General features: G+C 46.4%; 1 protein-coding gene across 5 annotated transcripts in view; it reads left to right on the forward strand.

Annotated features, from left to right (window-relative positions):
- LOC135902761 (neprilysin-1-like) overlaps positions 1 to 27,490 on the forward strand; it is a 125,062-nt gene extending 97,572 nt beyond the window's left edge. For 2 of the 5 annotated variants that reach the window (XM_065432994.2, XM_065432993.2), the window contains 2 exons: positions 5,333 to 5,473; positions 26,974 to 27,489. In XM_065432994.2, the coding sequence (XP_065289066.1) occupies positions 5,333 to 5,473; positions 26,974 to 27,315 (483 nt within the window). In that variant the 3' untranslated portion in view covers positions 27,316 to 27,489. Of the gene's footprint in view, positions 1 to 5,332; positions 5,474 to 26,973 lie in introns of all 5 variants that reach the window. The other 3 variants (XR_010564584.1, XM_065432991.2, XM_065432992.2) reach the window with 3 other exon arrangements.
- Positions 27,491 to 27,901: the final 411 nt, after the last annotated feature.

Here is a 27,901-nt window from a genome sequence, read left to right on the forward strand (position 1 = left end):
AAACAAGATCGTAGCCGTAAAGTGGTATGATAATAAAGCAGTCCACTTGGTATCATCTTACGTTGGAGTGAAACCAACTGGACAAGTTCAGAGGTGGAGCACGACGAGCCGCACTCATGTGACTGTTGAGCAACCGGCAATTATACGAGAGTACAATCGCTACATGGGAGGTGTCGACTTGTGTGACATGTTGGTGGAACTATATCGCTGTGACATTCGCGGCAAGCGCTACTATCTGCGCATTGTGTTTCACATCATTGATGTTTGTGTGGTGAATGCCTGGCTGCTGTACAGGAGGCATTGTGTTCAATCTGGCATGCGACATCAGCCTCTTCTTGACTTCCGAATGAAAGTTGCCCAGGCTCTCCTGAAGGCGGGTACATCAGAAGAACGAAAGCGCGGCCGTCCTGCATCTCACACGCCGCCGCCGAAAAGAGCCAATTCATGCCTCCGACCAATTCAAGATGTACGCTTGGACAGGACGGCTCACTGGCCTGTGCACTGTGACACGAAGCAGAGGTGCAAGCTCTGTATCGTCTCTTACTCCCGCATTCGGTGCGAGAAATGTGGCACACACCTCTGCCTCAACAAAGGAAAGAACTGTTTCAAAGACTTTCATTTAAAATAGACTTTTCACGTATTTTTTGCATTAAAGCATTTTCAGCCCACCAGGTCCCACTGATTCCATTTGGAATCATTAAATAAATTTTGATTGAAAAGTACAAACACCGATTTTTAATATTTTTTTGACTCATACGAGCATGCACATCTCAATATGTAAAGACCAATTTTTTATGTTGAACAGAATTAATTTGGGCCTGAAAGGGTTAAGATGCGCTAAAGTAAGAACAATTATCGCACTTCACAGAATCTTCGTATCAAAACAAGTACATGTGTGTCTGGGAAGATTAATGCATCACCTCACTGTGCACTCTGTCTTAAGTCCAGAAGGCTTTTGCTTAACACTACATGTTCACATCCGCCTATTGATGAACAAGTGTTTTACACCGATGCTCTCAATTCTTGGCATTGAACGCATCTCAACCTCCACTACCATATTTGGTTGGCAAATAGGTTGGAGAAACCAGAATTTTACATATTTAATATTATTTTCAATTCCAAGTGACTCTCCGGCTTCTAAGGCGTAGAGTGCGCACCACGGTGTACACAGATGCCTTAATTGATATTTGCTTTCGCTTCTGGAGGCACGAGCGATTCTAATGAACTGGTTTCGTGAGCATACAGGTAAACGATAATGACTTTTTAAACAAGGGATTCTCTTCCCCCAATGCTTCCCCTCTCTGGAACCTAAAAGGAAGCCATAATTCTAAAATTTGGTGGAGAAAATAGATAAAAAGGAAGACATGAAAATCTGCCAGCTTCATGTCAGCATTTAAAATACAGAATCACAGTGGTTTATATGTGCACCCTTGCATTCACATGCTGGTAAATGTATGTAAGCACCTAACCAATGATGAGCTGTTTGTTGCTTTATATAGTGAACAGAAGCACTGTGCTCATTGCAAGTATGTATCATGTCACTAAGCAAATATGCAAGTTCATTGTACAGCTATTTTTTTATCACATGGATATATATGTTCAGAGGAAAGACAAACAGCAGTCACAACCTCACAACTAATCAGCTTTTTTTAAACACGTTTCTAACTTTTCAATAACACTTGCTCCTATGTCTTTGCCTCCAGAGAGCATACTTGATTTCTAGTTTTGCATCAGAGACATTACATAAATATACTATGTTAAGATGATGGCCTAGAGCACGTGAGAGTTTGCATCTTGGTGTGACATACTGTAGTCCGATTTTGTTGACATTTAGTGAAATGGGACGCACAATATACCCACATTCTAATTTTCTTGTCTAAATTGCATGTCAATGTATTTTGATTCTTTGGCGTGCACTCCTCTGCACTACGTGAAGTCGCGATGGGCTGGCTCTTTGACATCCTTGTGTCCTTGCAGCTGCCTTCTTGCGTTATATAAAGCGGATGCCTGAAAATATATTGTGCAAAAATCAACACGAGGACATGCTGTAAAACAACATCAAGACAGACATGGTCATGGCACTAAACGACAGTATTAGCTCTAAGCTAAGACTTTCTTTTGCATGCATGCGAAACATCTAAATGACTGCAATGGTCAACCGCTAAACTAACTTCAATTTTTAGATTTAAAGAAAAAAGAAATAACCGACAGGTCATCCTCGTTCGGCACCAACGTTAAAATACTCCTGCTATTAAATAGAATAGTCTTAATTGTCAGATGTCATACATCTGTCAGTAGTCTGGTGTGTCGCAAGCACCACTTGTGACACATCCTAAGCATGAGCCCTGTATGCTCCGCCCCCCCCCCCCTGCATCATCTCTGTTTGTGCCACTGCTCAAGCCATAATTTGAGGGTCATATCTGCAAACATGATGCTCAGTAGGGATGAAAATATAGACTGGATGTGCCTATAAGAAAGAGCAACATGGCTTGCTATGTCAAGCATACCCACATTTCAATAATAACAAGAAAGTTAACTGCGGCCTTCATTTAGGCTTCCTAAAAGGCATTAACTTATTTTCGTTTATGAGGTGCGCAATGGAGTTCATTTTTCACAGACTCGACTACTGCTGCAGTTTGAAATCCAGCATTCTACATTCTTGAATGCATGTAGAAGTTGCAGTTAGACCGCAGTTATAAGTTCACTAGATCAACTCTTTGTTTTCTGTACGACAGATGACAGGTAACCCGGAATTAAAACAACGTTTTATTTTGATACTTCATTTCTCTACTAAAAATATTAAAGTGATGAACACATTTTGATCTGCCATGCAGTAGCAAGATGCACACATTACACTTGTAAACCCATGAGGAAGGGTGATTTAGCGGTTCATATGACATAAATCGGAAACGCCAGCTAATATTAGCAAATGCACAGACATGTCCAAAACAATAAGCGTATGCAAAACGCCCCTGCAATTGTAAATCCACACAGAAGTCGTTATACTCGATGCCGATGCATAACTATCTGCTTAACAATTCACCGAGTTCGTAGACACAATCACCTTTTCAGATTCGCACCGTGCTCGAAAACCGCAACAGGAGACATAAAACCAGACATATAATCACACCATTTCAATACACGAGCAAGATCAGTTCCGTCTTGGGTTTAAACGCCATGAGAGTGATTTAGTGGGCGACGGCGACGAGCGACGGCTTCGAGCGAGAAAATGGGCCGTCGCTTGAACAGATCGCTCGGTTCTGGAAATCTAGAAATTGTCGCTCGTCTCCGCGAAGTGCTATGAGCGACTAGCCAATAGCACGAAGCCGGAACTGGATATATGTACATCGCTCAAATTCTACCGACCGCCGCGCGGAACGAGCGAACGATTGAATTTTTACACGTGCAAGGAGAAGAGCCTATTGCAAGACCTTCGGAAATATATTATGCTACTTTTTACACTAAAATACATCGACTAAATTACTAAAGCACGCGTCACACTGGTTTCGACGCGTGTTTACACCGGGGAGGCGTCACTCAATATCATCGCTCCGACGGAGTAAGGCATGTAGGCGACCAGCGAACGCGACAGCCAACTCCATCGCATCGCTCGTAGCTGTCGCGCGCACGATCGATTATATGGGGTTTATACTGTATGCAGCATACAACATGGATTCCTCATGCGTTTTCAGTAGTTCAAGATAACGCGCCTAATTGACCACTTGCAGCATGGAGCTGAATGCCTGCAGCAAAGTTTCTAACTAGAGCAGGTGCTGCACGTAACTTCTGTGGTCGCAGATTACCCATGGACGAGACACCGTCAAGCTCGCTCCTTATTCACAACGAACGAATACCGCCAGCAAAATGACGCCTTCTGTCATATGACTCCTTATTTCAACAGCGTTCCGTACACATAGACTGCCAAACTGAATAAATTCGAACACCCAGACCGCACGCTAAGCACGCTCCGCATAGGCTCGGAATTATGGGCTGGTGACCAAACCATTTTAAGCGACCTTTCGCGTGACATCGTCTTGAACATACCATGGTTCTGGCAGCATCTGTGATTTTCACAGCTCTTACAGATAGCGACAAGTGATAAAATCACATCCAGTTGTAGCGACGGCTGGCTTTTTCGATTGGCATAGAGAGAAGCAGCGCGCTTGCCTAGTCCGTTGTCAATCGCGTCGGCTAAGCGCCGCGACGACTTCCTGGCGATAGCATGTCATATACGCAGAATGTGAAGTTAGAATGCACTTACTGTGGGGTATTTATTGGTATATCCAACAAATGACGAACGACTGTCCTGCTTTCGCGGCGACGCGAGATGGCTGACACCCGATCCTACTTGGATGGCATTCGTTGCTGCTCGCTGGACGGATCACCTTTCTCCGGTGCTGTTCCGCGATGTTGAGCGCGTGCGGGGTGGAGCAACTCCGAGTGAAAAAGTAGAACGCTCTCTACGCGTTCCTTTGAACTGGGGCTGCCTGTCCTCTTACAAACAAAACAGTGTTCTTTGCTCATTGCGCGTGAGTGATACATCGCCATGTTGGGGGCCAGCCTCGTACAGATGAAGCAGAAAATTACACTATGTTTTGTTCTCTATTGCCGCAAGAGTAGAACGGGCCCCATTCTACTCTCTCTCTCTTCCTGAAGGGCAGAGTGAAAAGCACATTTCACTTTCTCCATGGTGAAGAAGTGAGCAATGTATTTCAGTCCACTCGACATTTTGCGAGAGTAAAACAACGCTTTGAAGGGTAAATTGGCTGCTTCATTCCTGCGATACCCTCCCAAATTTTAGAGTGTAGCACCTTCTGGTTTCCGTCGTAGGTCGCCTTTTTCTTCTCCTACCCTCTCCCTATGTATGCGAGCGAATAATCGAAAGGGTGTTATTCACTCGTGTCGTGACTGCGTCGGTTATAGCCATTCCCTGCCTCCTTTCAGTATTTCCTCGCTACTAATATACCTACCTTTTCTCTTGACTGTTGCGCCTCAGTACAAAGATAAGCGCTGCAATTTCTGCAATACTTTTGCGGGGCTCATGGGATAATCACATGAGTTGAGAGTCCACTCTAGCGGGCAGTGTGACGACGAGATGGAAAGATCGAAAAGAGATTCTCGTGTTGTCTTCCATCTCGGCCACCTACGTCTGAACCACCTGCCGGCGCGGCGTACAAAAACCAGCAGCTGCGGAAAAGTTGAAGGACCATTCAAAGAAAATTTTCGCTATAAATAATCTTCTTCCGTGAAATCCGCTACTCAACTGCTTAGTTTGGTTTGTAGGCGCGTGCACTTGTTTTTGCTTGCTTCTACAAAATTTTGCTGCTTCCAGATTATGGGCCACGAAATTATGCACGCATTTGACGTACAAGGCATAATGCACAACGACGTATACGAACCCTGGGCTTCGAACGATATTATAAAGGAATACACTAAAAAGGCGGTGTGCTTGCGGCAATCGCACAGATCGGTGGTGAGTAGATGAAATTTCGCACTTTACTAAAAAAAATTTCTATTGTTTTGCGTTCAGAAACACACGATGTCATTACGCGGCACCACTAGTGGGGGCTGTGCAATAATAATATACACCAGGGGAGGTATTCTGTAAGAGTCCACCTAATGGACTGTCCATTTCGACCATTCATGATTGGCTGGGACCGCTCGTCTCGTCGCTCATACAGATGTATCCAGTCAGCAGCAGCTGAAATGGACAGTCCACTCGGTGGTCTCTTACAGAATACCACCCGGGGGGTTCTTTAACGCAGACCAAATACGCGGCACACAGATATTCTTGCCTTTCGCGGCCATATAAATGCGGTCACCGCAGCCGGCATTTAATCCTGCTACCCCGTGCTTGTCAGCGCAGCCTTAAAAGGCTCTAATAAACCACGGTGGGCCCTTTACCATAGAATGCCTTTGAAATTAGTCTAACGGTAAATTTAACCGAAACACAGTGCCTACAAGGGAAAGTATGCTTTGATATGCGGTTTGTGCGTTTCGGCAGAAGCAATGTCACCGAACAATGACAGTCCGCGAACGCGTAGTCAACAATATCTTTGCCTACCCTTTTCCCTAGACGATGACGTTTTATACTGACGCTTTAAACATTAAGGCAATCTCATTTGAAAAAAATCTTCAGCTTGTTTGATTCTATTTGAGCGCTTCTGTTCCGAGTTATTAATCAGCAACTTTGATGCTCAGGCAGCGAATTCCGCATTCGCGGATTTGAATCCTGAAAGCACGTCAAGCTTGACAACGACGCTGCAATGCGCTTCACGGGAAGAAAAAGAAAGTGCATTGCTGCTTCTTTTCACCAGGCGAAAGCTAGACCGCAGCTATTAAAAGCTTCGCTCAAGTCCAAACAATGTGTCACGCAGTCATCTTCGTCCCAAAGAGGGGCGTCACGTACCAAGATGCACGCACCTGCATGCGAAATCAGCAGACGTGTTGTAAACTTTATGAAAGATATCTCAGAACGTGCGAATTTCCCCCAGAACATGTCTTGCCGCTAGAACGTCACCGCTACTTATAAAAGGAGCCTGTGTATCGTCGTCATCGCTACTTCTAACGAAGGTTGCCTGGCTGCTCTAGGAGCTATATACATGTCAATTTGGATCCTTGTGCTGCTTTCAATGTATCATCGAAACTGCTAACGACATTACCCTTTCACTGGATACAGCTTTCCCTGTCCTATGCCCAGTTTTATTTTCACCTATTTCATGCCTCAGCAGTTTTGCAATGGTTGCTCGATATTTCCGACCGTATAATTTCGAGTATTGCTTATTATCTTCTGGTTTAGATATCTAACCGCTGGTATCAGTTCAGCGAATTCTATCTGATCTCATGAGTGAGACAGGTTCAAGGGTTGTCGTTTCTTCAGGTCCTTTTTAATTTGAGCTACTTTTTGTACTGTTTATCTTGATACCTTACCTCCCACTTCAGCTGCTCCTTCTGAAATGAGCCTTGTTATGGTTGCATTCATAACCTGTATGCTGTGATCATTTTCTAGCTCTAAAGCTGCATAGTTGTTTGCAAGCACCAGCCTGAATTTTCCTGAGTTTACCCTTACTATGTTTTGGGCGACCTGTTTCGTCTTGAATATTTTTACTCTTTCTCACTTCAAATTGTGAGCAATCGAGAACTTATCTAACTCATCAAAACTATGATGACTTCCCTTTCCTCTACCGGAAACTTCAACATCGTGCGCTAGGCTGGGATAGGCAGAAAATATTGTCAAGTTGTAGTGATGGCTGACTACAGAGTAGCAATAACTGTGAATTGCGAATATAACTCTGCATTGGAAGACAATTTACTGTGGAAGCAGGCAACGGCTGAGCTGCAGCAATTGCGAGGGACGTAAATATCTCCACTGTGTTGTCGCGGCCTAACGTATATGGACAATTCTGACGCGCACTTTCTTTAACAAAGGTTCGCTCAAATTGGCATGCGCGTTACAATGATAACTAATTCTACGCGAAATGAAAAATGGAAGCGATGCTTACCAAAAAAAAAGTTCAATGAAAGGCAGCTAGCCACACTACCACCTAAGTGGTGGTCTGAATAAAGCGTCACTACTTTCAATGTCACTACTTTTATTTCATCATTCATCATTAGTACAGAAGGAGGTCCCGGAGTTACAAGAACTGTCAGGAGGTGGCATCCTATTTTGGGATGTCGCTCCGAGACATCCCAAAATAGGCCTACGGTGCGTCGAATTACCTCCTGCACGCTATAGTTGCGCAAAGCTCCAGAAGTGTGGAGTTTCAGACGCACTAATTGGAACTGAAAATTGCTTTCTGTGTTTAGTTGACAGCGAACAGGAGTTGTCGTCTGACTCCGATAGCCATTATACGGTAAGATTCAGCTGTGTGCGGGTCTGTGGGCTTTTGTATGTTCCGCGTCATCGTTTCAACACGGTAGTCGTGACGCATTCTTTGTTGCTCAATGTGCCCGGTAAAATGAGCACCAAGTTACTTTTCTTTATATTTCGAAGCCTGAGGCTACAGAGGTTGTGCGGGACGACGTTGGTGTCGTCTTCGGGTTTCGGGCCTGTTAAACGTTTTTGCAGGGGCGTCCGGTAAGTTAATTCGAAACACTTCAAACCAGATGTAACTTTCGAGTGACCATGAGGAACACTATCGCGAAAAGTGCGAGCCAAGAAACTAACAATATATTGGGTGAATTTATGCCCAGAAAACCAAGAAACAGTTAATTCGGGGGTTTTACATGCGAAAACCACAATTTTATTATGACGGATGCCGTAGTAGGGAGACCCGTATTAATTTTGACCACAAAGTGATCTTTAGCGTTCTCCCAACGCACGAAACATGGGAGGCCTTGCATTGTGGTCCCGTCGCAATGCAGCCGCCGTGGCCGGGATTTGACTCCGCAGCAAGGTGCTTAGCAGCTTAGCGAAAATCTGATCTGTGGATCAGATATGTCGCCAACTGATACCTGGCCCAATGAGCCTTTCAGTGTTATCGATGGTGCTCGCGTAAGTTCTAGAATATATACCAACATTCTCGTCGCCCACAGTATTTGATTACACAAGGGTCAGTGAAAACATAGACAACAAGTAGGACCATTGATAACATTCACAATACTTCCGATATAGAATGGCGCGTCTTGCGCTGAGCGATAACTTTCAATCGTTCAGTCCGTGTAATGGGCTTAACGAATGAAGATAATTAAGCATGTGTGTCAATATTAAATCGACCTCATTCCTTGCTTCTCCATTAGGGCTTTTCCAGGTTTACTTGCAGTCACTTCGCTTCATGAGGATGGTATCAATTATTCGGATTCCTTCACTTTCCGCTAATTCCGCCAATTTTTATCTTGTGCTACTACTACAATCAATGTCATAATGACGGTTTGCTTGTTCTCCAGCCTGTTTTCCCCTACTTTCTTAGGGAAGTCACCCATAGGTACCGTCTAGTGAGTTTGAAGCAAACGCACTGGTAATGTAACATTTCTTCACCAGCATGACTGGCGGTTGGAGCGTGGGCTTGTACGGCCTTTATTCTGTATTCCCTATTTATTTACCTTTATTGCGAGGACTGCTACCCTAAATTTATAGCTGTAGAATTGATTGATGTGTTCCGCTTTGTCCTTGTGAACTAGAACTTATACTCCGTAATCCTTCTCATCTGGAAGAGCTCTGTAGCAGAAGACGGGGCCGTTAGTAAGCAATCTATAGGCCTCTCCAGTTTTCCTTACCACACTAAGGCCTGTAGTATCCCAGACTATACAGCATCATGCATCAATGAACCCTGCGCAGCTAGCCTCACTCGGCAGGGTTCTTGTCGTAAACGTTGTCACGAAGATGAATGTACATTGGATTTGATCAATGCTGGAAAATATATTATTCTTGATCAGCGTATAGGGGTTCCAGCAAGTACAGAGTCGATCACAAATAAAGGGAACGGACAGGGCAACGCTTTCAACAAATGTTTTAGCAAAAAAATTCACCAGTGTTCTCCTGTTCTTTCCTTTTACTTGTGCTCGCATCTGTGCATACTGAAACCTCCTATACGCTTATCATGCACCAACTGGCCCAGCAAAGCGCACTAATAAATATTATTCTTGATATGCTTGCAGCTCTTTACACGCAATGCCTCATAACGTCAGGTTTGCAAGAGAGCTGTAAGAATGCCAGGAATATATTCTATAAGAAGGGAGACGTTAGAGAATTGAAGAATTGTTGGCCCATTAGCTTGATTTCAATATTGTGTAAAATGTTCAACAATAAAATTTCCAATAAAATCAGGGGAACACTTGACTTCTATGAAACAAGAGAACAGGCTGGCTTCAAGAAGAGATAATCTGCAGTGGGTAACGTTCATACCATCAGTCAAGTAACTGAGAAAGTTTATTGCAGTGAATCTCTTTATAGGACTTTCAATGTTATACAGTGGTGCTTAATTCAGTAAAGGTATGAAAAATCATAAAGGCGTTGGGTATTCTAGAAGTACAAAAGCCCTACGGGAATATTTCAGGAAATATCTGCAAAGAATATACAGCTACTTGCTTATGCGCATGTGGAATCTCACATACTAACAAAAGGACCAGACAAGCAGGCGCAAGTTCTCCGATGATAGTCACTGCAAGCTTTGCAGTATTCAAGCAATTAGTCTGGGCCCCTCAGGGGCGTCTCCGGTAACAGCAGTTTGATGACTTTCAACGCTACGTGCCCGAGCCCACGGGGTTTGCACCCTCCTGCTTCTACCCATGCGGGTTTTACCCGTGTCCGGGGAAAAGGGAAGCCTGGGGGTTCAGCTGCAGCTGAGTGCCTGGACCTTCAAGACCCGTCGGCAGGGCCAACACACCCCTTTATCATTGACTTCACGCAGACGGTAATCTTGGGCTGACCCATCAGGGAGAGATCGGCAGTTGCTTTTTCCTATCCACCTCTCCAATCTTCGTCTTTCTCTCTCACTTTAAATCTTTCCAGTCTTCTCTCTCCGTATTACCTCCTATCTTTTAAGCAGCAAGCGTTAACCTTGTGTGAGTAGACAACCTAGGTTATCTTACAATCGTTTATAGTGGAAACGTACAGCTGGCGTTTGTAGGAACTGTTTTACCGGTCCTCCAGCGTCCCCGTGTAGGGCTCCTTGGTGGGTGGATGGCGTTACTGCTGAAAAATACACACTCACTAATGGCTAGTACATCTCCCCCCCCCCCCCCTCCCGTACAAGATCGCTCCCGGAAAAGGGGGCGCACCTAAGAAACTTTCCAGTTTTTTGGTCGCCAAAAAGAAACATTTGTCCGATTCAGTGTAATCTATTCCCAGAAACAAGAAAACAAGAAAGAAGAACAAGAATGATCTCTACTTTCGTTGTTGCGAAGTCTCTGACAAAAACTCTTGGTGCAGGCTACAAAGTATCTAAGATGGCGAGTGGTGACCTCCTTCTGGAACTCCGTGATACGAAACAACATAGAAATTCACCTGAACTAGTGCCATTCGGGGATATCCCAGTGACTGTGGCCCCAGGCAGCACTATGAATACACTTGGAGGTGTTGTTTCTGATGATAATCTTATGGAATTGATTGCCGCCAAACTTCTAGAGGGTTGGAAGGATCAGAATGAGGTCAATGTCAAAAGAGTTAAAATGAGCCGTGACGGAAAACAGATCACGACAAAGCACCTCATACTTACATTTGCCTCGAGGATCCTGCCAGGCACTATCGAGACAGGGTATGTGAAGATCCATGTCAGACGGTATATCACAAGTCCTCTGCGATGCTTTAAGTGCCAGCGATTCGGCCACAATTCAGTGAGCTTTCGAGGCCGCCAGACATGTGCGCAATGCTGTGCTAACGGCCACCTTCATGAATCATATCAAAACTCTTTCCACTGTGTGAACTGTGATGGGGAGCACACCGCGTACTCGCAGTTCAGTCCGTCATGGAAGAAAGAAAAAGAAATAGTAGCAAACTAAAAAAGAACCTATCATTCAAGGAGGCATGTACGCGGCTATCATACCTGCCCAAAAACAGCTTTGCTGACATGTCGCGTCAGAGGCTTCCTGAGCTTCCGGACGCTACGCGGCCCACATTCAGTGAGCCGCCAGTGACATCATCCGCCCCCTTGGCGGCTGCAGCTAGTGCTGCTCCACCACTCCAACAGAAAGGGCCATCGTCCTCAGGGCTAGTGGCCTCAAAGGCCTCGTCCGACATGTCGAGGCCTTCACGCCAAACGCAGCCCTCTCAAGAGCGTGTGTCCAGCTCCTCGCAAGAGACTATGGACACAAAGCGAGTCAGATGGCACCAGCAGTGCCTAAGCAGTGGCGTGATTCTCGGGATCACTCTAAACAAAAGAAAAAAAAACGCAGCGCAGGACCTGAGAGGGGCTCTGCAAGCTGATTTACATTGCCTAAATACGCAGCACAACCTTCTTTTTCAATGAGGACACACAAATGTTGCAATGAAACGCAAGGGAAGTTCTCATAAAGATGGCGTTAAAGACCTCCTTTGTAGCTATAGTCAGAAGTTGTTAATTGCCTGTTTTTTCTCTCCAGACACACCTCGGGTCTGCGTATGTGCGAAGAATTCTCTTCAATAACTTGATAACCATTTGTAGCATTTATATACCACATGATTATCACCTCAGGTAAACCGAGTTTAAAAGCGTCATTGACCAGCCCACCGAACCATGCATGATCATACGTGATTAGAATGCCCATCACACCCTTTGGGGAGACTCCCGGTGCGGCACGAGAGGTCGGATAATATAAAACTTCTTAGTAAACTCTAGTGCGTCCTCTTCAATAAGAAGGAGCCAGCTATTATAATATTTGTCATAATTATTGTTCATTAATTGATCTGTATTGACTCTGCTTCTGCTTTCTTTGGCTTAGAATGGAACGTTGCCTAAAATCTATTCGGAAGTTACCACTTTCCCGTAACCCTAAGCTTAGACAACGTGGGTCTCCTCCGCATGCTCCTAGGTGCAAACTAGCCTCCGCCAATTGGGAAGATTTTAAGGAATCGACTTTTTTTATCACGGCGCACGTCCTATCAGCGAATTTAGTTTAGATGATGCAGTAGCGTAATTTAACAATTTTATATTTGACGCAGCTGTGGAATTCATTCCCAAAACGACTGGCAGCTCATGCAAAAGTGGAGTGCCCTGCTCTCATGACGACTGCAGGTAGGCGTGAAAGAAACAAAATAAAGCATGGGGCATACTGCGCTGATCACCGACTGCAGAAACTCTCGTTGAATTTAAGCATGTCAAGTGACAGGGTAGGAGGACGTGGAGAAAGGCTGAAAGAACGAGCAGGGAGAGGTTCCTATCGAACAGAAATTCTTACACGCTAGAGGCGCTGGTTTGAAATGGTCTCGGAAGGCTAAAGGGGCAGCAAGTGCACCCGTTGCATTTGGTGGATAACCAAGGGAACAATTTCGAAGACTAAATTCCTGCCCTTGGCTTACACGTCGACTGTGTATCAAGCTCCGCACACTTCTCAGAACCATGTAATAAATACAAACAATTAGCAGAACTTGATTACTGGACCATAAAAGGCGTCCTGATGAAACATGCAACTGTCTTTTTAATAATGCCTAGATGAGAGCTGTCTAGAGCGTATGTAGAAAATCTGCATCGGGAGCTGACAGAACCATGTACGACATGATCAAAAATGTACACACTGACACACAAATGATGATTCTGGCACTCGAAACTCTATTTACTTTGCTGGATACCTTCCAGCGACATGGAAATCAGCTATTGTAGTTCCGGTCTTGAAACAAGGTAAATATGCGTCCAAAGTATCATGTTACTGCCAATTGTACTCACAAGCTGCTCATATAAGCTCATCAAAGAAAAAGAAAGATAAGTTGTCGTCTTTTACATTTTCTTTAACTCAACAAAATGCTTAACCCTTATTTGTGCGCTTTCAAAGACGGTCTGTCGACTACCGACCATCTCGTGCGGATAGAGCAAACATTCGCGACGCCTTTAGCCATAAGCAGTTCTTTCTTTCCTTGTTTTTAAACATGGAGAAGGCATACGATAAAGCTTAGTGCTATAGGATTTTATGAGATCTCTCAGAAATGAGCATTCGAGGCAACATGCTGAATGTAATAGAAAGTTACGCATCACACCGTACATTTCGTGTTAGAGTTTGCATGGGTTCAATATTCAAGAAACTGAGGTACCTCAAAGTGGGGTACCTCAGTAACGCGGTGGCTTTTTTTTTTGTATATATCAACTCTTTGCGCCATGTATACCGCGGGGTATGTTATACGTAGATAATAGGCAGTTATGAGTAAAGACACGTAACCTCGCAATCTGTGAGCGATATGTTCAGGTTGGCTTGAGGAAAGTGTGTAAATGGGAAGAGAAGATTGTTTTAAGCTAAGTCATCTTAAAAGTTCATGCACCCCTTTCGCACAAAAGAGAGGCTTATTTGCAAAGTCTAATGCAGAACTTACTGCACAGACAGCAAGAGCCGGTCACCGCAGAACGCAAATTTCTCCGTATCATACTCCACTGAAAGCTAACATTCATCCCAGGTGTAAAGAATCTTAAAACAAAATGCCGTAAAACAGTGAACCTCATTAAGAGGAAGCTTTAGCTCGGGCCCAACTCCGACGCGGCCTATTGAAATACATGTAAAACGCAAGACCTTTTTCTGAGATAACCCCTGGACCGATATGAACGACATTTGTTGCATTTGCGAGATAAAGTTAAATTCTAGTGACTTATGGAAGCGGAATTTCGATTTAGGGCCTACATTTTATTAGAATAGCTTTCAAAATTCGGAAAGTTGAAAAAAATAGAAGCATAATTTTTAAAAATTCATAGCTCTGCATCAAGAACAGATATTGCGGTTCTGTGAACGGCATTCATTAAACCATTGAAAGCGGACAAATTCAATTTATCATTTCACATCTTACGCGAACTTCTTACGTTGCTTACAAAGGTTCCGCAAAAGCTGTATTTCCAGGTTACTAACTTTTTTGAGATTCATGTGTAATATATCAATTTTGTCCGCTTTAGATGTACTATTAGATGCATTTCACAGAATTGTATTATGCTTTTTCGGTTATAATGTACGGAGTTGTAAACTTGGTTGTCTTGTATTTTGAAAGTTTCGGATTTTCGCCAATATTTATTTAAAAAAAAATGACGACTTCACTCAAAAATTCGAAACCAACAGTCACTAGATTTTAAATTTGTTTTTTAATGCAACAAACCTCGTCCACTTTGGTGCAGTGGTTGCCGAGAAAAACGAATTCTCTTTTCACATGTATTTAGATAGGAGCGCCCGAGCTAAAGTTTCCTCTTAAAATACTGTCCCACTGTACGTGAAACAGTGATAAGAAGTGCCTTATCAGCCTTCAGAATAGCCTCATACGTACACGATTGCACCACAGTGTCACGGTGTACCATTCTACTACCTCCAGCGCCCTATAGGAGCTGGACCCCGTCCAGCATCTATAGCAGCTGCTTTTAGCAAGTGCTGCGGCAAGCCTCTATATAGACGCTAACCAATGGTCGCTGCTCCACAAAGGACAAACTCCAGCTTCACGCATTTTCTAAAGGTAAACGCCAACTCCTACCACTCTTCCTATTCGAACATAAATAGGGTGACCAGTGGCACGCTCTCACAGGTTCTACCTGCCCCGAGACAGCGTTTCTCGTTGCGTATGTGCAGTGTCAGCAATGGATTAGGTGAACTACTGCTTGAACCTCGGCTCGTGTATCCAGCAAATCTGTTACCACCGTGGCAGAAGTAGCTCATAGAATGCGACACATTTGTTGAGGTCACTAAGCAAGCCCCAGAAGCCCACATTACTGCGCATTTCCTTGAACTTCGGGCAAAATACGCATCAAGATCACATCCCTAAGTGTCTTGTGCAGCACTCGGTCCATCTTTCTTCTAATCCGATTTTCTGCACAATGAAACGAGTATCTTTGCGACTAAGGCATAGGCAGTGCTATCAGTTGTCAAACGTACTATGAACACGAAAATACAAAAAAGCAGTCATATACACTGACTCTTTAGGTTTTATAAGATCCTTAAGTTAGTTTTAAGAAAGTGAAAATTCGGTACTAAAGACGTTTATTCTCTACTGTGTTCACCATACATTTTAGTCAGCACGCCACAATGTGCCGGGGCCCTGAACTAAGTGGCATCCAGGACGATCCGCCCGCTGACAAAACTGCTACATCAATAACAACAAACGACATTAACTCGTTTATACCTGTCCCTGCCATAGAGTTGAAGCCTTTTTTAAGAAAAAGCACAGAAGCTGTTGGCAGCGTTCATTGCGGCTTGGTTGTTGATTGAAGCCTTTAATAGGTATCATTTTATTAAGCTGCAATAAGGGAATTGGCGACCCATAGCAAAAACACGACGGACCCAGATCATCACGTGTTGATTGAGATTCTGGCACACACAGCGCACACACTCTTACCTCTTGACTAGTGATGAGTCATTTATGGGTGCTAAATGTTATGGGACATTGACTCTCCTGCACGTATTACTATAATGAATATCAAAGAAATCAAGCGCTTGCGGTGTCTTCCTGTCTCGTCTCTTGTCTACATTTTGCGCTGTTACTAGCAGGATGAAAAACCAACAAGCCCAAGCTGCTATTCTAGAGAAAAACACTGTCGTTTGCAATGCCGTCAGCAAATTCCCCTCTATCCAGCAATATTCCTTGCCAGTGAGCCAATTTTTGATAGCAAATCAGTTTCGGCCTTTTCATATGTTGTTTTTTACTGCATTATGTACACACAAATGACACGCACAAGTGACACACAATGTACACGCACAGCCTCTGCCACTGGATATATATATATATATATATATATATATATATATATATATATATATATATATATATATATATATATATATATATATATATATATATATATATATATATTGTTAAGGTGATGTTGCGGGTATATAATAAACATACTAACATACTTACAATATCTATATGTACAGCATGAGCCTGAATAGCTGAGATGGCTGACAACCGACAACATGCAGCAGCCAGCGTCCCGATCGTCTTGCTCTCTCTTCTCTCATCCTTCCGTAACCGGACCCCCAGGTGGCGAAGCGCCATCTCGGCGCATGGCAGGCGAAGAATTGCGAGCGAAGTATGGTTTCAGCCGCCAAACGTGCACGACGTCGACACGCGTCTGACTTGAGGATGCATCAAAGTGTAGCGGCGAGAAAGTTCAAAATTGACGTCGTTAACTTGGCGTAAGACTTCATAAGGCCCTGTGTAGCGAGAGAGACGCTTCTGGGAGAGGCCACCCGACAATATGGTGACCAGAGGAGCACCCAAGCACCCGTTGCGAACTTAACATCGCGATGGCAGTGGTCGTCCCGCTCTTTCTGTATATGCTGTGAGGCTAATAAACGAGATTGTCGACTTCGCGTGCCATGCGAGTGCGATCGATGTCTTCACGAGTGTACTCAGTTGCAACACGCGGCACAGAAGGGACGATGGTGTCAAAAGCCAATGTGGGGTCGCGACCATGCAAGAGATAAAAGGGTGAATATCTCACGGTGTCATATCGGAACGAGTTATACGCAAACGTCACGTAAGCCATCGGGGCGTCGCGGTGATCGTTGGAGACGTACATCGACAATAATGGAATGCTGTCGATGTACGTGGGAATGCTGTCGATTTACGATGTACGAACATTCCACACTGCAGCAGTGTGGAATGTTCAGGAACCCACTGTGGTGGCGTAGTGACTACGGTGTTCGGATGTGCAGCCCGAGATCGCAGGATCCAACGCAACCTTGGCGGCCGTCTTTCGATGAAGGCGAAATGCTAAAATGCCTGTCTACTGGGCATTGGGCGCACGGTAAAGGGCTCCAAGTGGTCGAAATTAAGTTTTAGTCCTCCGCTGCGGCACGCCTCAAAATGGTATTGTGGCTTGGCACGTAAAACGACAGAGTGTACTTTTATTAAAAGAATATTCTGAAGTATTGAAATAGTGCAATATCTCTTTTTTGATAACGTGTTGCATGCTACATGTTTGTAATTACAACACGACGTGCCACTTTTATTATCACTTTGAATGTGTTGTGGGATGGCATGTGGTGGAGAGCTGTAGACCACAATGGCAATAGCAAGACCTCCATTTCTAGCAATTTAGGTTGATCTCTAACGTTGATTTGATGATAAAGAAAAATGTGCTAAAAAATGAAAGAACCGAACGCGGGCGAGAGCACGCACGTGACTAGACTTATCAATCGGTCGTATGCGCTGTATAAATGCGACCAGCAAAACAAACCGCTGGCGTGTGGGGTTCCTGGTGCGCGCCTGTCATTACAGCATTCGGTGATGATAGGTGTCATTCAAATGTACATTGCTTGTGCTAGATGCAATTAATTTCATAATTTCACGAGGCACTGGGCGAGATCGAAGAAGAAATTTTCCGGTATAGGGGTGTGTGCCAACATGGCCGATTGTGTACCTTAAGCTTGGAAAGTGAGCTTACTGAACGTCTTATATTCGAGAGATCTACTGCTGAACTTCCCTACCAGCCCACAATGCATAAAATACTAATCGACAAGAAAGCAAGTCCCTGGTCCTTATATTAAGAGGGATGACCTGCTTACAAGGTTTCTGAGCAGCGTCCCACTGGGAAGTCGCGAACCGGACGAAGTGTTGCAGACATCATAATGTTAAGGATCGTGGTTCAAGGAACTCGGAATGCAGTGATCAAAGTGCTGATACGGAGAAACTACCTTTTGCACCAAGCAAAACTGTTTCATGTGGAACATCGCCCCTATGAACACATAACGCACAATTTACTGCTAGCAGGAAACGAGTTATATCATCAGAAGGTACGCAGTGCGCTTCGTTACCAAGAGCTAGCTACTTCACAGCTCTATGCGAAGCTTTTCGGAGGTTGTCGAGTAGATCACCTATGGTTATAGTGGTTGTTGTAGTGGCGACCGGAGTGAGCAGTGCCTTATTCCCACAACAGAAAGGCACCGCTGTGATGTCGTCACCACGACTGCCCAATTGTAATTAGACAGGGGGCGTGTCGCGGAAGCGCCCGCTCTTGTCAGCCACGTTGCGATGACGGTTTGGTCCAAGAGGTGAACAAAACCACGGAGTGACACGAGCTGTGCAATAGATCTCAGCCGTACTTCAACAAAAGCTGCCTGGATGGACCAAGTAGACGTCCACGCTCGCCCGCTGGACACGCCTGTGGCTGCGGACACAGAAAGTGGCAGAGCAGACCGGTAGGGGCTAGCGCACACTAGCAGGTATGACCAGAAGCTGTAGGATACGGTCATACGGGCGCCAGTGCGGACAGATAGCCGCGTGCGATTGCTTAATCGACATAGTTCACGCGACGCTTCTCCTAGCAGTCCTCGTGGAATCTGGCTTGTTCAAGTCCAACAGCGGCTTTGGCGCTCATTTCACGCGCCGCACTGCCCTAACACATGCACTTTTTCTTCTTTCACGTCTGTTGTGCCATGGCACGGAGGTAAGAAATAAAAGAGGAAGAGCCCCGACATCATGTAAAAACATGGTGAACATACGTACATACATGGTGTATATACGCCCGCAAAAGAGGGCGTATGTTCAACCATGGTCGTGCGCTACCTCTCTTTGCGCCTCCAATCAACTCGCTGGAGCAGACAGGGGTGAGCTTTGAACTTGCTTTAATACGAGCCGCCAGAAGTGTGTTTTGTCGACGGACGTCAGGAGAAAGCCTACAAAACTTCCCTAACAGTTTTAATGAGACGGACACGCTCCTGTGCTTTTCTGTCGCACATTGAAGAAGACGAATACCCGCGCCGTGATCACTTCACTCTCTCTGTTGTTGACTGACGCACACATTCACACACGCTAAACACAACTTTCAAGCTCGCATTGCGCTACACAATCTCCTTGTCTCACGCAGGGTATGTGCTGCGAGAAACACACGGGTCCAAAAGACATTTAATTTTTCAGAGGCCTAGAGCGGCACCTGTACCTTTAGGAGCGCGGTCGCTATAGCACCGTTCATGTTTGGCACAGCAGTCCCAGTGCTACTCTGCGAAAAACACCACGTGACTTACGCCACACTCTCTCCAATTGACCCGCACTAGCCGGGGCCTCTTCTAGGCTTTCCTTCCCTCATGTGTCGTGGCAACGTAGCTGCGGCGTAGTTATCCCTGTTCGAAACACTACCCCCTCACCACAGTTCAGAAAGTTGCACGCATTTCGGCCGCTGCTGTTCAAGAGATCCACACAACGCACTACTTCATGAAGGACCGTACTGATACTTGCAGCCGAGAAAGTCAATAATGCTTGTATTCGGCATGAGTTAGGCGAGCAGTCCAATTTACACACTACAACATTGAAGGCAAGATCATGGTCCACAGGCAGAGTAAAAGGATCCACATGCTAAGACTATTGACCAAAGCTGAAACGTTGATAGAAATGTTTTACGCAAGAAAGAATATGCCACTGACAGCGATGTAGGAGGCTTTTCAAAACACAACAATCTCCACATGTAAGCATAATTAAAGTTGTTGGGCAAATTGTGTAATCTTAGAAAGTACCACAAACAACTTTTTGTGCCCTTGTATTAATCTCCGATGAAAACAGCGCTACACAATCGGCAGAAATCTAAGCAACAAGTTAGCAAAAAGAGTCATGCCCGGTACGTAATTACCATGACATTGCCAACAATGAAACACATGTCTAAATGCAGCGCTTCAAATCATAGGCGGTTAACATGGTTCCGAAGACAAAAGGTCGCCATAGGCTGCTAGTTACGAAGGGGTCACCGATTGTTCGCGAAAAATGTTGTACTAATCACCACTCTCACCAGCAGACTCGGAGCGAGACAGCTGAAAAAAAGCGGTTGGTTCCTTGCAGCGATCACAGGTAGGAATGCCAGTAGGCCATCGCGGTGACGGCGTCACTGCATCACCTCAGCGGCATCACATCCTCCTGCCGCCATCATGACAGACTACCGCGAGGGATACACTTGAGAACCACTGAAAAACTACGCATAGGGCTATCGAGTTAAAAGAAACACTCGTGATAGTTAACTGCAAACATTGACTAGTATTACTGTCATCTGTCATTTTCCTTCATACTCGAACTGATTTGCGCTAAAGGAAGACAAGTTAACTGCAGTGCGTAGTGTAAGAGTGTGCAACTAGAGATACTGCTAGCCGTAAGCTCCAGTGACTGCGCGTTTAATAGTGTGATGCGCCACAGAGAACATCGCTTAATATAAATGTCATTCCTCCACGCTCGTACTTTCCTCACTGTGTTCTGCGCTCCTGCTCCCATCTTCTCTTCCGCTCGCCCCCCGAACCCGCAAGATAAAGTAAGCAAACTTCTGGGCATAATTAAAAAAATCATCGTTGTAGCCCGCTGCCGCTTCCTTGCAGACGTAATGTGTATAGTAGTGTCCTGATTAATAATAGTAATATTAATAATAATTGTAGCGGGTAATATGCATGTGGCACTGTAGTTGTAGTGGGTAATATGCATGTGGCACTGTGCGGACTGCCACCGCTGCGGCGCGAGACACGAGCGCGGGTTGTTGGTGCGAAGCGCTGGGACTCGTATCTAGAGCTACCTGCGATCCCTCGAACGAGCTACATAAACCCCACTTCATTTGGTGGAGGTGCGGGGTAACCTCAAAAACTGGAACTCCGAAGCCGGACGCTACCGACTGCTGCGACCATGCCTGACGAAACCACCCAGGAAGATGCACCCCAGCCTCCGACGGTCATCGTTTCCGGTGCATTGCGCCAGCGTGATCCTGCCATCTTTAGCGGCACCGATGATCATGACGTGGAGGATTGGTTGTCATCTTACGAAAGGGTGAGCCAGCATAACAAGTGGGACGACGTCACAAAGTTGCACAATGTGCTGTTTTACTTAACCGGCGTCGCGAACCTCTGGTTCCGAAACCACGAACAGGATTTCACAACGTGGAGCAGATTCAAGACAAGTTTCACAGAAGTGTTCGGGCGCCCCGCTGTGCGCAAGCTTCGCGCAGAACAACGCTTACGGGGGCGCGCGCAACATCACGGTGAAACGTTCACAAGTTACATCGAAGATGTCATTGACCTGTATAAGCGCCTGAATCCGTCAATGGCGGAACAGGACAAGATAAAACACATTATGAAAGGCATTGATGAGGACGCATTTCAAATGTTGCTAGCGAAGGATCCGCGTACGGTGGCCGAAGTTATCAACTTGTGCCAAAGTTTTGACGAGCTACGGAAACAACGCATCTTAGCTCGGCGCCCACCGCCTACGGAAGATTCGTTAGCAGCATTGGTTATTGGCGACAACCACGCAACTTTGCTGACGCAAATAAAAGAATTTGTGCGCGAGGAGGTCGCGCGACAGCTCTCGATTTTGCCGACCACGGAGAAGCCTTCTCAATATTTGGCTCCAGCGATCCGACAGGTAATTCAAGAGCAAGTGACCGAAGCTCTTCCACCTCCGTGTCAGCCGGCTCCCGTGGCCGCGCCTCTGACGTATGCTGAAGCCGCTGCACGGGCGCCTCGTCTGCCGGGATTCTCTCCTCCGCCTTCAGCGCCTCTCCAGCCGGTGTTCTCTCATCCGCCCTCGCCTCGCCAGCATGTCGCTCCCTTTTTCAGCGCACAGCAGCAAGGCACAAATCCTTGGCGTACTCCTGACAACCGCCCAATATGCTATGCCTGCGGTACACCGGGGCATGTAGCGCGCTTCTGCCGCCGGCGCTTGCCGGCCTTCGTGGGCACCGCGCGACCACCCAGCTCCGGATTCCGACCATACCGTATGCCTCAGCAACCACCATCGGAAGTCTACGCTACTGATGACATACCAGCACCGCAGTCACATCTCTACAATACTCGTGGCTCGCCTTCCCCTCGTCGGCGCTCACTCTCACCCATGCGTCGTAGGCCCAGTGCCAGTACTACTGAGGCGGAAAACTGATTTCCGCAGTTCCTGAGGCACGAACTGCGTCATCGTCGGAACATCAAAGTCCTCGTTTTTCCCCCGCCAACGTTATTGAAGTGTCTGTTGATGGCATCAAATGTCTTGCCCTCGTCGATACAGGTGCTGCTGTATCTGTGATTAGTGAGAAACTCTGCCGTGACTTACGGAAAGTGACCATGATGCCTTCGGTATTATTGCTTAGAACAGCCAGTGCACAGCAAGTTCAGCCAGTCGCTATGTGCACTGCCAGGGTGTTGATTCGAGACATTTTGTATCCGATTGATTTCTTTGTGCTAACTTGTTGCTCCCACGATGTGATTCTCGGTTGGGATTTTCTGTCGCGCCATCACGCCGTCATTGACTGTGCACGTGCTGAGGTTCAGTTCTCCGTTCTGTGCGATATGCCATCTCACGACGTTAAAGTTCATGATGTTACCAGGATCTGTGTAGCTTCCGATACTGACCTTCCCCCTCACAGCGCGGTATTTGTCCCTCTTTCATGCGCATCGCTTGCCGAAGCGACGGTCATGTTTTCACCAGCTGCCGTCTTCATTCGCCGCCAGCCTATATTGTTGCCTTTCGCTCTCCTCACGGTGCACCATGGGGCTGCAGAAATACTGATTTCTAACCCAAATTCGTACACTTTGGCTTTGCACTGTGGCGAGACTATTGGTACCATCCAGACTGTGGACGCTGACGTTATTGTGCATTTCCCTGTTCCCGACGACGTGGATACTGCCAACGTAACAGCACTAGCACCCCATGTGCCATCTAACCGAGTACCACCGGATGTTTTTTGTCGCTCTATTGCCGCTGACCTCGAGCCGACACAACGTGAGCGGCTTATTACTCTTTTAAATGATTTTCACGCCTCTTTTGACTGCAACCAAGCATCATTAGGCCGCACAAGTACCGTCTCTCACCACATTGATACGGGACATCACGCACCATTACGCCAGCGTCCGTACCGCGTGTCATCCACCGAGCGTCGTGTCATCGCCGAGCAAGTTGAAGACATGCTTGAACGTGGTGTTATCAAGCCATCCTGCAGCCCTTGGTCATCTCCGGTAGTACTCATTAAGAAAAAAGATGGCTCGATTCGTTTCTGTGTGGACTATCGTCGCCTCAACAAGATTACACGAAAAGATGTCTATCCTCTACCGCGCATAGATGACGCCTTAGATTGTCTTCATGGTGCCGAATTCTTTTCTTCTTTGGACTTGCAATCGGGCTATTGGCAAGTGCCAGTGGATGAATCCGACCGCTCCAAGACAGCTTTTATTACGCCTGATGGCCTGTATGAGTTTACCGTAATGCCATTCGGCCTCTGCAATGCACCCGCGACATTCGAAAGGATGATGGACAATCTTCTACGAGGCCTCAAATGGAAGACATGCTTATGTTATTTAGACGACGTGGTAGTTTTCTCCCCTGATTTCACCACTCACCTCTCTCGTCTACGCGAAGTCCTTACTTGCCTTACCACCGCCGGCCTTCAACTTAACTTGAAAAAGTGCCGCTTCGGAGCCCGCCAGCTGACCATACTTGGCCATGTCGTGTCCAAAGACGGCGTCCTTCCCGACCCTGACAAACTTCGTGCTGTCGCAGAATTTCCGCGGCCGACTACAGTGAAAGAGCTCCGCAGTTTCGTCGGTCTTTGCTCTTATTTTCGCCGCTTTGTGCGCAATTTTGCCTGCATCATCGCTCCCCTGACGAAGCTCCTGGCTGGCTCTGGTGACCTTCGCGACTGGACTCCGGCGTGTGACCAAGCCTTCACCACTTTGCGTCGTCGGCTTACCTCACCGCCTGTTCTACGCCACTACGACCCGAGTGCACCGACTGAAGTTCATACCGACGCCAGCGGCGTTGGTCTTGGGGCCGTCCTTGCACAACGGAAGCCTGGCTTTGCAGAATATGTGGTTGCATATGCGAGTCGTGCTCTCACGAAGGCAGAATCCAATTATTCTGTCACGGAAAAAGAATGTTTAGCTATTGTTTGGGCCTTAAACAAATTTCGCCCTTACTTGTATGGCCGTCCGTTCGACGTTGTGACAGACCACCACGCGCTCTGCTGGCTTGCGTCACTGAAAGACCCGTCGGGGCGTCTTGGACGTTGGGCTCTTCGGCTCCAAGAATTTGACATTCGCGTCATTTATCGATCCGGGCGCCAACATTCTGATGCAGATGCGCTCTCCCGTGCGCCCGTGCGATCCGACGAAAGGCCACCTTCATCTACAGAGTGCCCGGTTGCTACGCTTGCTGTTACTGACATGCCGTCTGAACAGAGAAAAGATCCGTGGATTGTTTCTCTTATTGACATTCTTAGCAGTTCTTCAACGTCTACATGCCCTCGAGCCATTCGTCGCCAAGCCACCCACTTCGTGCTCCGGGACGCCATCTTGTACCGCCGAAACTATCAGCCCGACGGTCGCAAATGGCTACTAGTCATCCCTCGCCATTTGCGTTCCGACGTATGCACGTATTTCCATGCAGACCCACAACAAGCTCATGCTGGCGTCCTGAAAACCTACGAGCGGCTCCGCCAGCGGTACTACTGGCGCGGCATGTATTCTTATGTCCGCAAATACATTCGGTCATGTGCAGCCTGTCAGCGACGCAAGACATCTTCTCATACGACAGGCCCTCTGCAACCTTTACCGTGTCCTGCACGTCCTTTTGATCGGGTTGGCATCGACCTTTATGGGCCTCTTCCATGCAGCGCTACCGGAAATCGTTGGATAATTGTCGCAGTAGACCACCTGACAAGATATGCTGAGACTGCTGCACTTGCTTCGGCTGCTGCTCGCGACGTCGCCGCATTCATCTTACGGCATTTCGTCTTACGGCACGGCGCACCGCGAGAACTGCTCAGTGACCGAGGCCGTGTCTTCTTGTCCGAAGTTATTAATGAGCTACTCGCCGCGTGCCGCACTATTCACCGCACCACTACGGCGTATCACCCACAAACTAACGGTCTAACGGAACGATTCAACCGCACCCTTGGGGACATGCTCACCATGTATGTTGCGTCGGATCATTCCAGTTGGGACGATGTCCTCCCTTTTGTGACGTACGCATACAATACCGCCGTTCAGGCTACCACAGGCTTCTCACCATTTTTCCTTCTTTATGGGCGTGAACCATCCACTACCCTCGACACCGTACTACCATATCACCCGGATGCCTCTGAATTCACCCCTCTTTCCGAAGTTGCTCGCCATGCTGAAGAGTGCCGCCAACTGGCTCGCTCGTTCACGTCGGATACCCAAGGAATCCGCAAAGATCGCCACGACAACGATCAGCCCACACAGTCCTTCGCCGTGGACTCTCACGTCTGGCTTCGGCTGCCCTTCCAAGCTCCAGGCCTTAGCCCAAAGCTTGCCCCGAAATATCAAGGTCCGTACCGGATCGTCGCGTGTACTTCGCCTGTGAATTATGTGGTCGAACCGGTGACGCCATCTTCGGACAAACGCCGCCGTGGCCGCGAGACTGTTCACGTCAGCCGCCTGAAGCCGTACCACGACCCCCTTATCGTATCATCGCCTTAGGTCGCCAGGATGGCTCCTCTTCGCCCCGGGGGAAGTTGTAGCGGGTAATATGCATGTGGCACTGTAGTTGTAGTGGGTAATATGCATGTGGCACTGTGCGGACTGCCACCGCTGCGGCGCGAGACACGAGCGCGGGTTGTTGGTGCGAAGCGCTGGGACTCGTATCTAGAGCTACCTGCGATCCCTCGAACGAGCTACATAAACCCCACTTCAATAATAAATAACTCTATTACATAGATCAAATATACAAGACTAGTATTCTATGCCTGTGGTGGTTCCAATACATCAGGCTATGCCTAAAATTGTACCGGGGATGCCCGAACACTGCACATCTACATCTAGAGCCGTCACCAAGTGGGGGCTCCTGAAGTAGTTCAAGCACTTAGTTAATTCGAACCAATTGTTTCGCTACCACAATAGTCTTGCAAGTGGTGTGCCAACGGCAAACTTCGGACTGCCGACTTCCGTGTAAAGCTACGCCATTCTGGCGGTGTTGCATATTCAGATTTTTTTTTGTCTTTAGGCAAGGAGAACAACGTTAGAAAAAACTTTCTGCCGAGTCAAACGTTTTATTGTTCGTTATATACAGCGTGTACATGTTAAGAGTAGTGTGAGAACTACAGAGCTCTGTATCGTTCGCAACTGTGCATGCTCTTTAAGCTGTTCGTAGCTTTAAGGAAATCTTAAATTGCATGAAAATTGGATCACAAGGAGTGACGTGGACAACGGTGCGCAGGGACGTTATTAACGCCAGTCTGAAGGACTAAATTCATAGCACATGACTGCCCTACAGTAGTTGAACTGAGCACATGTTTTCGTTAGGTTATCTCATGACACACATAAACAAATGCAAGGCTAAAGAACGAACAACGGGGAAAGTATCATTTATCTAAACGCACCCAAATGGCCTTTTGTAGACCGCATAATAGCTTCATTCACGTCAACATTTTGCCTCAGAAATGTAATCCCAAGCGTGACCGCCATTCGCAGCTATCATTCAGTGCCCGCCAGGAGGTGTTGAATGACACGGCGGACTCCGAGAACATGGCCGACTTGGTGGGCGCCATGACCGCGTACGCGACGTACGCTTCGTTGCCCCCAGCACAAGCCAACGTAACGCTTGCCGGGCTTGACATGTCTGCGGAGCGCTTGTTCTTCATCAATTACTGTGTGATGTGGTGCCATGAGTACGGCGCGTCACACGTCCGCTATGCACCAGACCGATCCCGCTGCATAGTGCCTCTGATGAACATGCCCGAGTTCGCCAGTGCCTTTGGCTGTGCCGTCGGTGAACCCATGAATCCCCGAAAGAAGTGCAACTTTTGGCAGTGAACAATTTGCTGCTGCTCATTCTGCTTTTAGCCCGGAAGAAGGTAAATGAAAACTGCAATAAAAGCAAATTCAGAAGTCAGCACAGGAATAATTATTTCGTGTGACAGGGTTTTAGGTGGAAGAGCTGTTGGTATTCATATTTTCTAAATAGGTTGTAAGCAAACAAGCGAAAAAGCACTATGCGCTCAATGACTCGTTGCTGAATATTAGATGATTAATAAAAGTAACCAGAAAACTACTGCCGTCATTTTACCGTTTACAGAAAGTGTTGAAAGGTTATTGCAATATGATTGTTGAACGTCAAAAAATGACATTGAATGAACATTGGGGAATTGTTGACAAGTGTTGATAATTCGCCCGCTACATTTTGTTGAAACATCATTGTGGCCTCCCGATTTGAAAGATCAGTGGCATATTGTTGAAACTATGATGTATTTCGATGTATTCCATTGAAGCATTATTGAAGATGTCTTAATTCTCAAAATTGAAAGCGCATTGAAGTATATTAGAAATGTGTTGTTTGTCAATATTGAAAGCCCATTGAAGAATAGTTGCAGATCTATTGAGCATCGACACTCAAATTATG

The sequence above is a fragment of the Dermacentor albipictus genome, chromosome 2 (assembly GCF_038994185.2).
Source record: "Dermacentor albipictus isolate Rhodes 1998 colony chromosome 2, USDA_Dalb.pri_finalv2, whole genome shotgun sequence".
NCBI classification, from domain to species: domain Eukaryota; kingdom Metazoa; phylum Arthropoda; class Arachnida; order Ixodida; family Ixodidae; genus Dermacentor; species Dermacentor albipictus.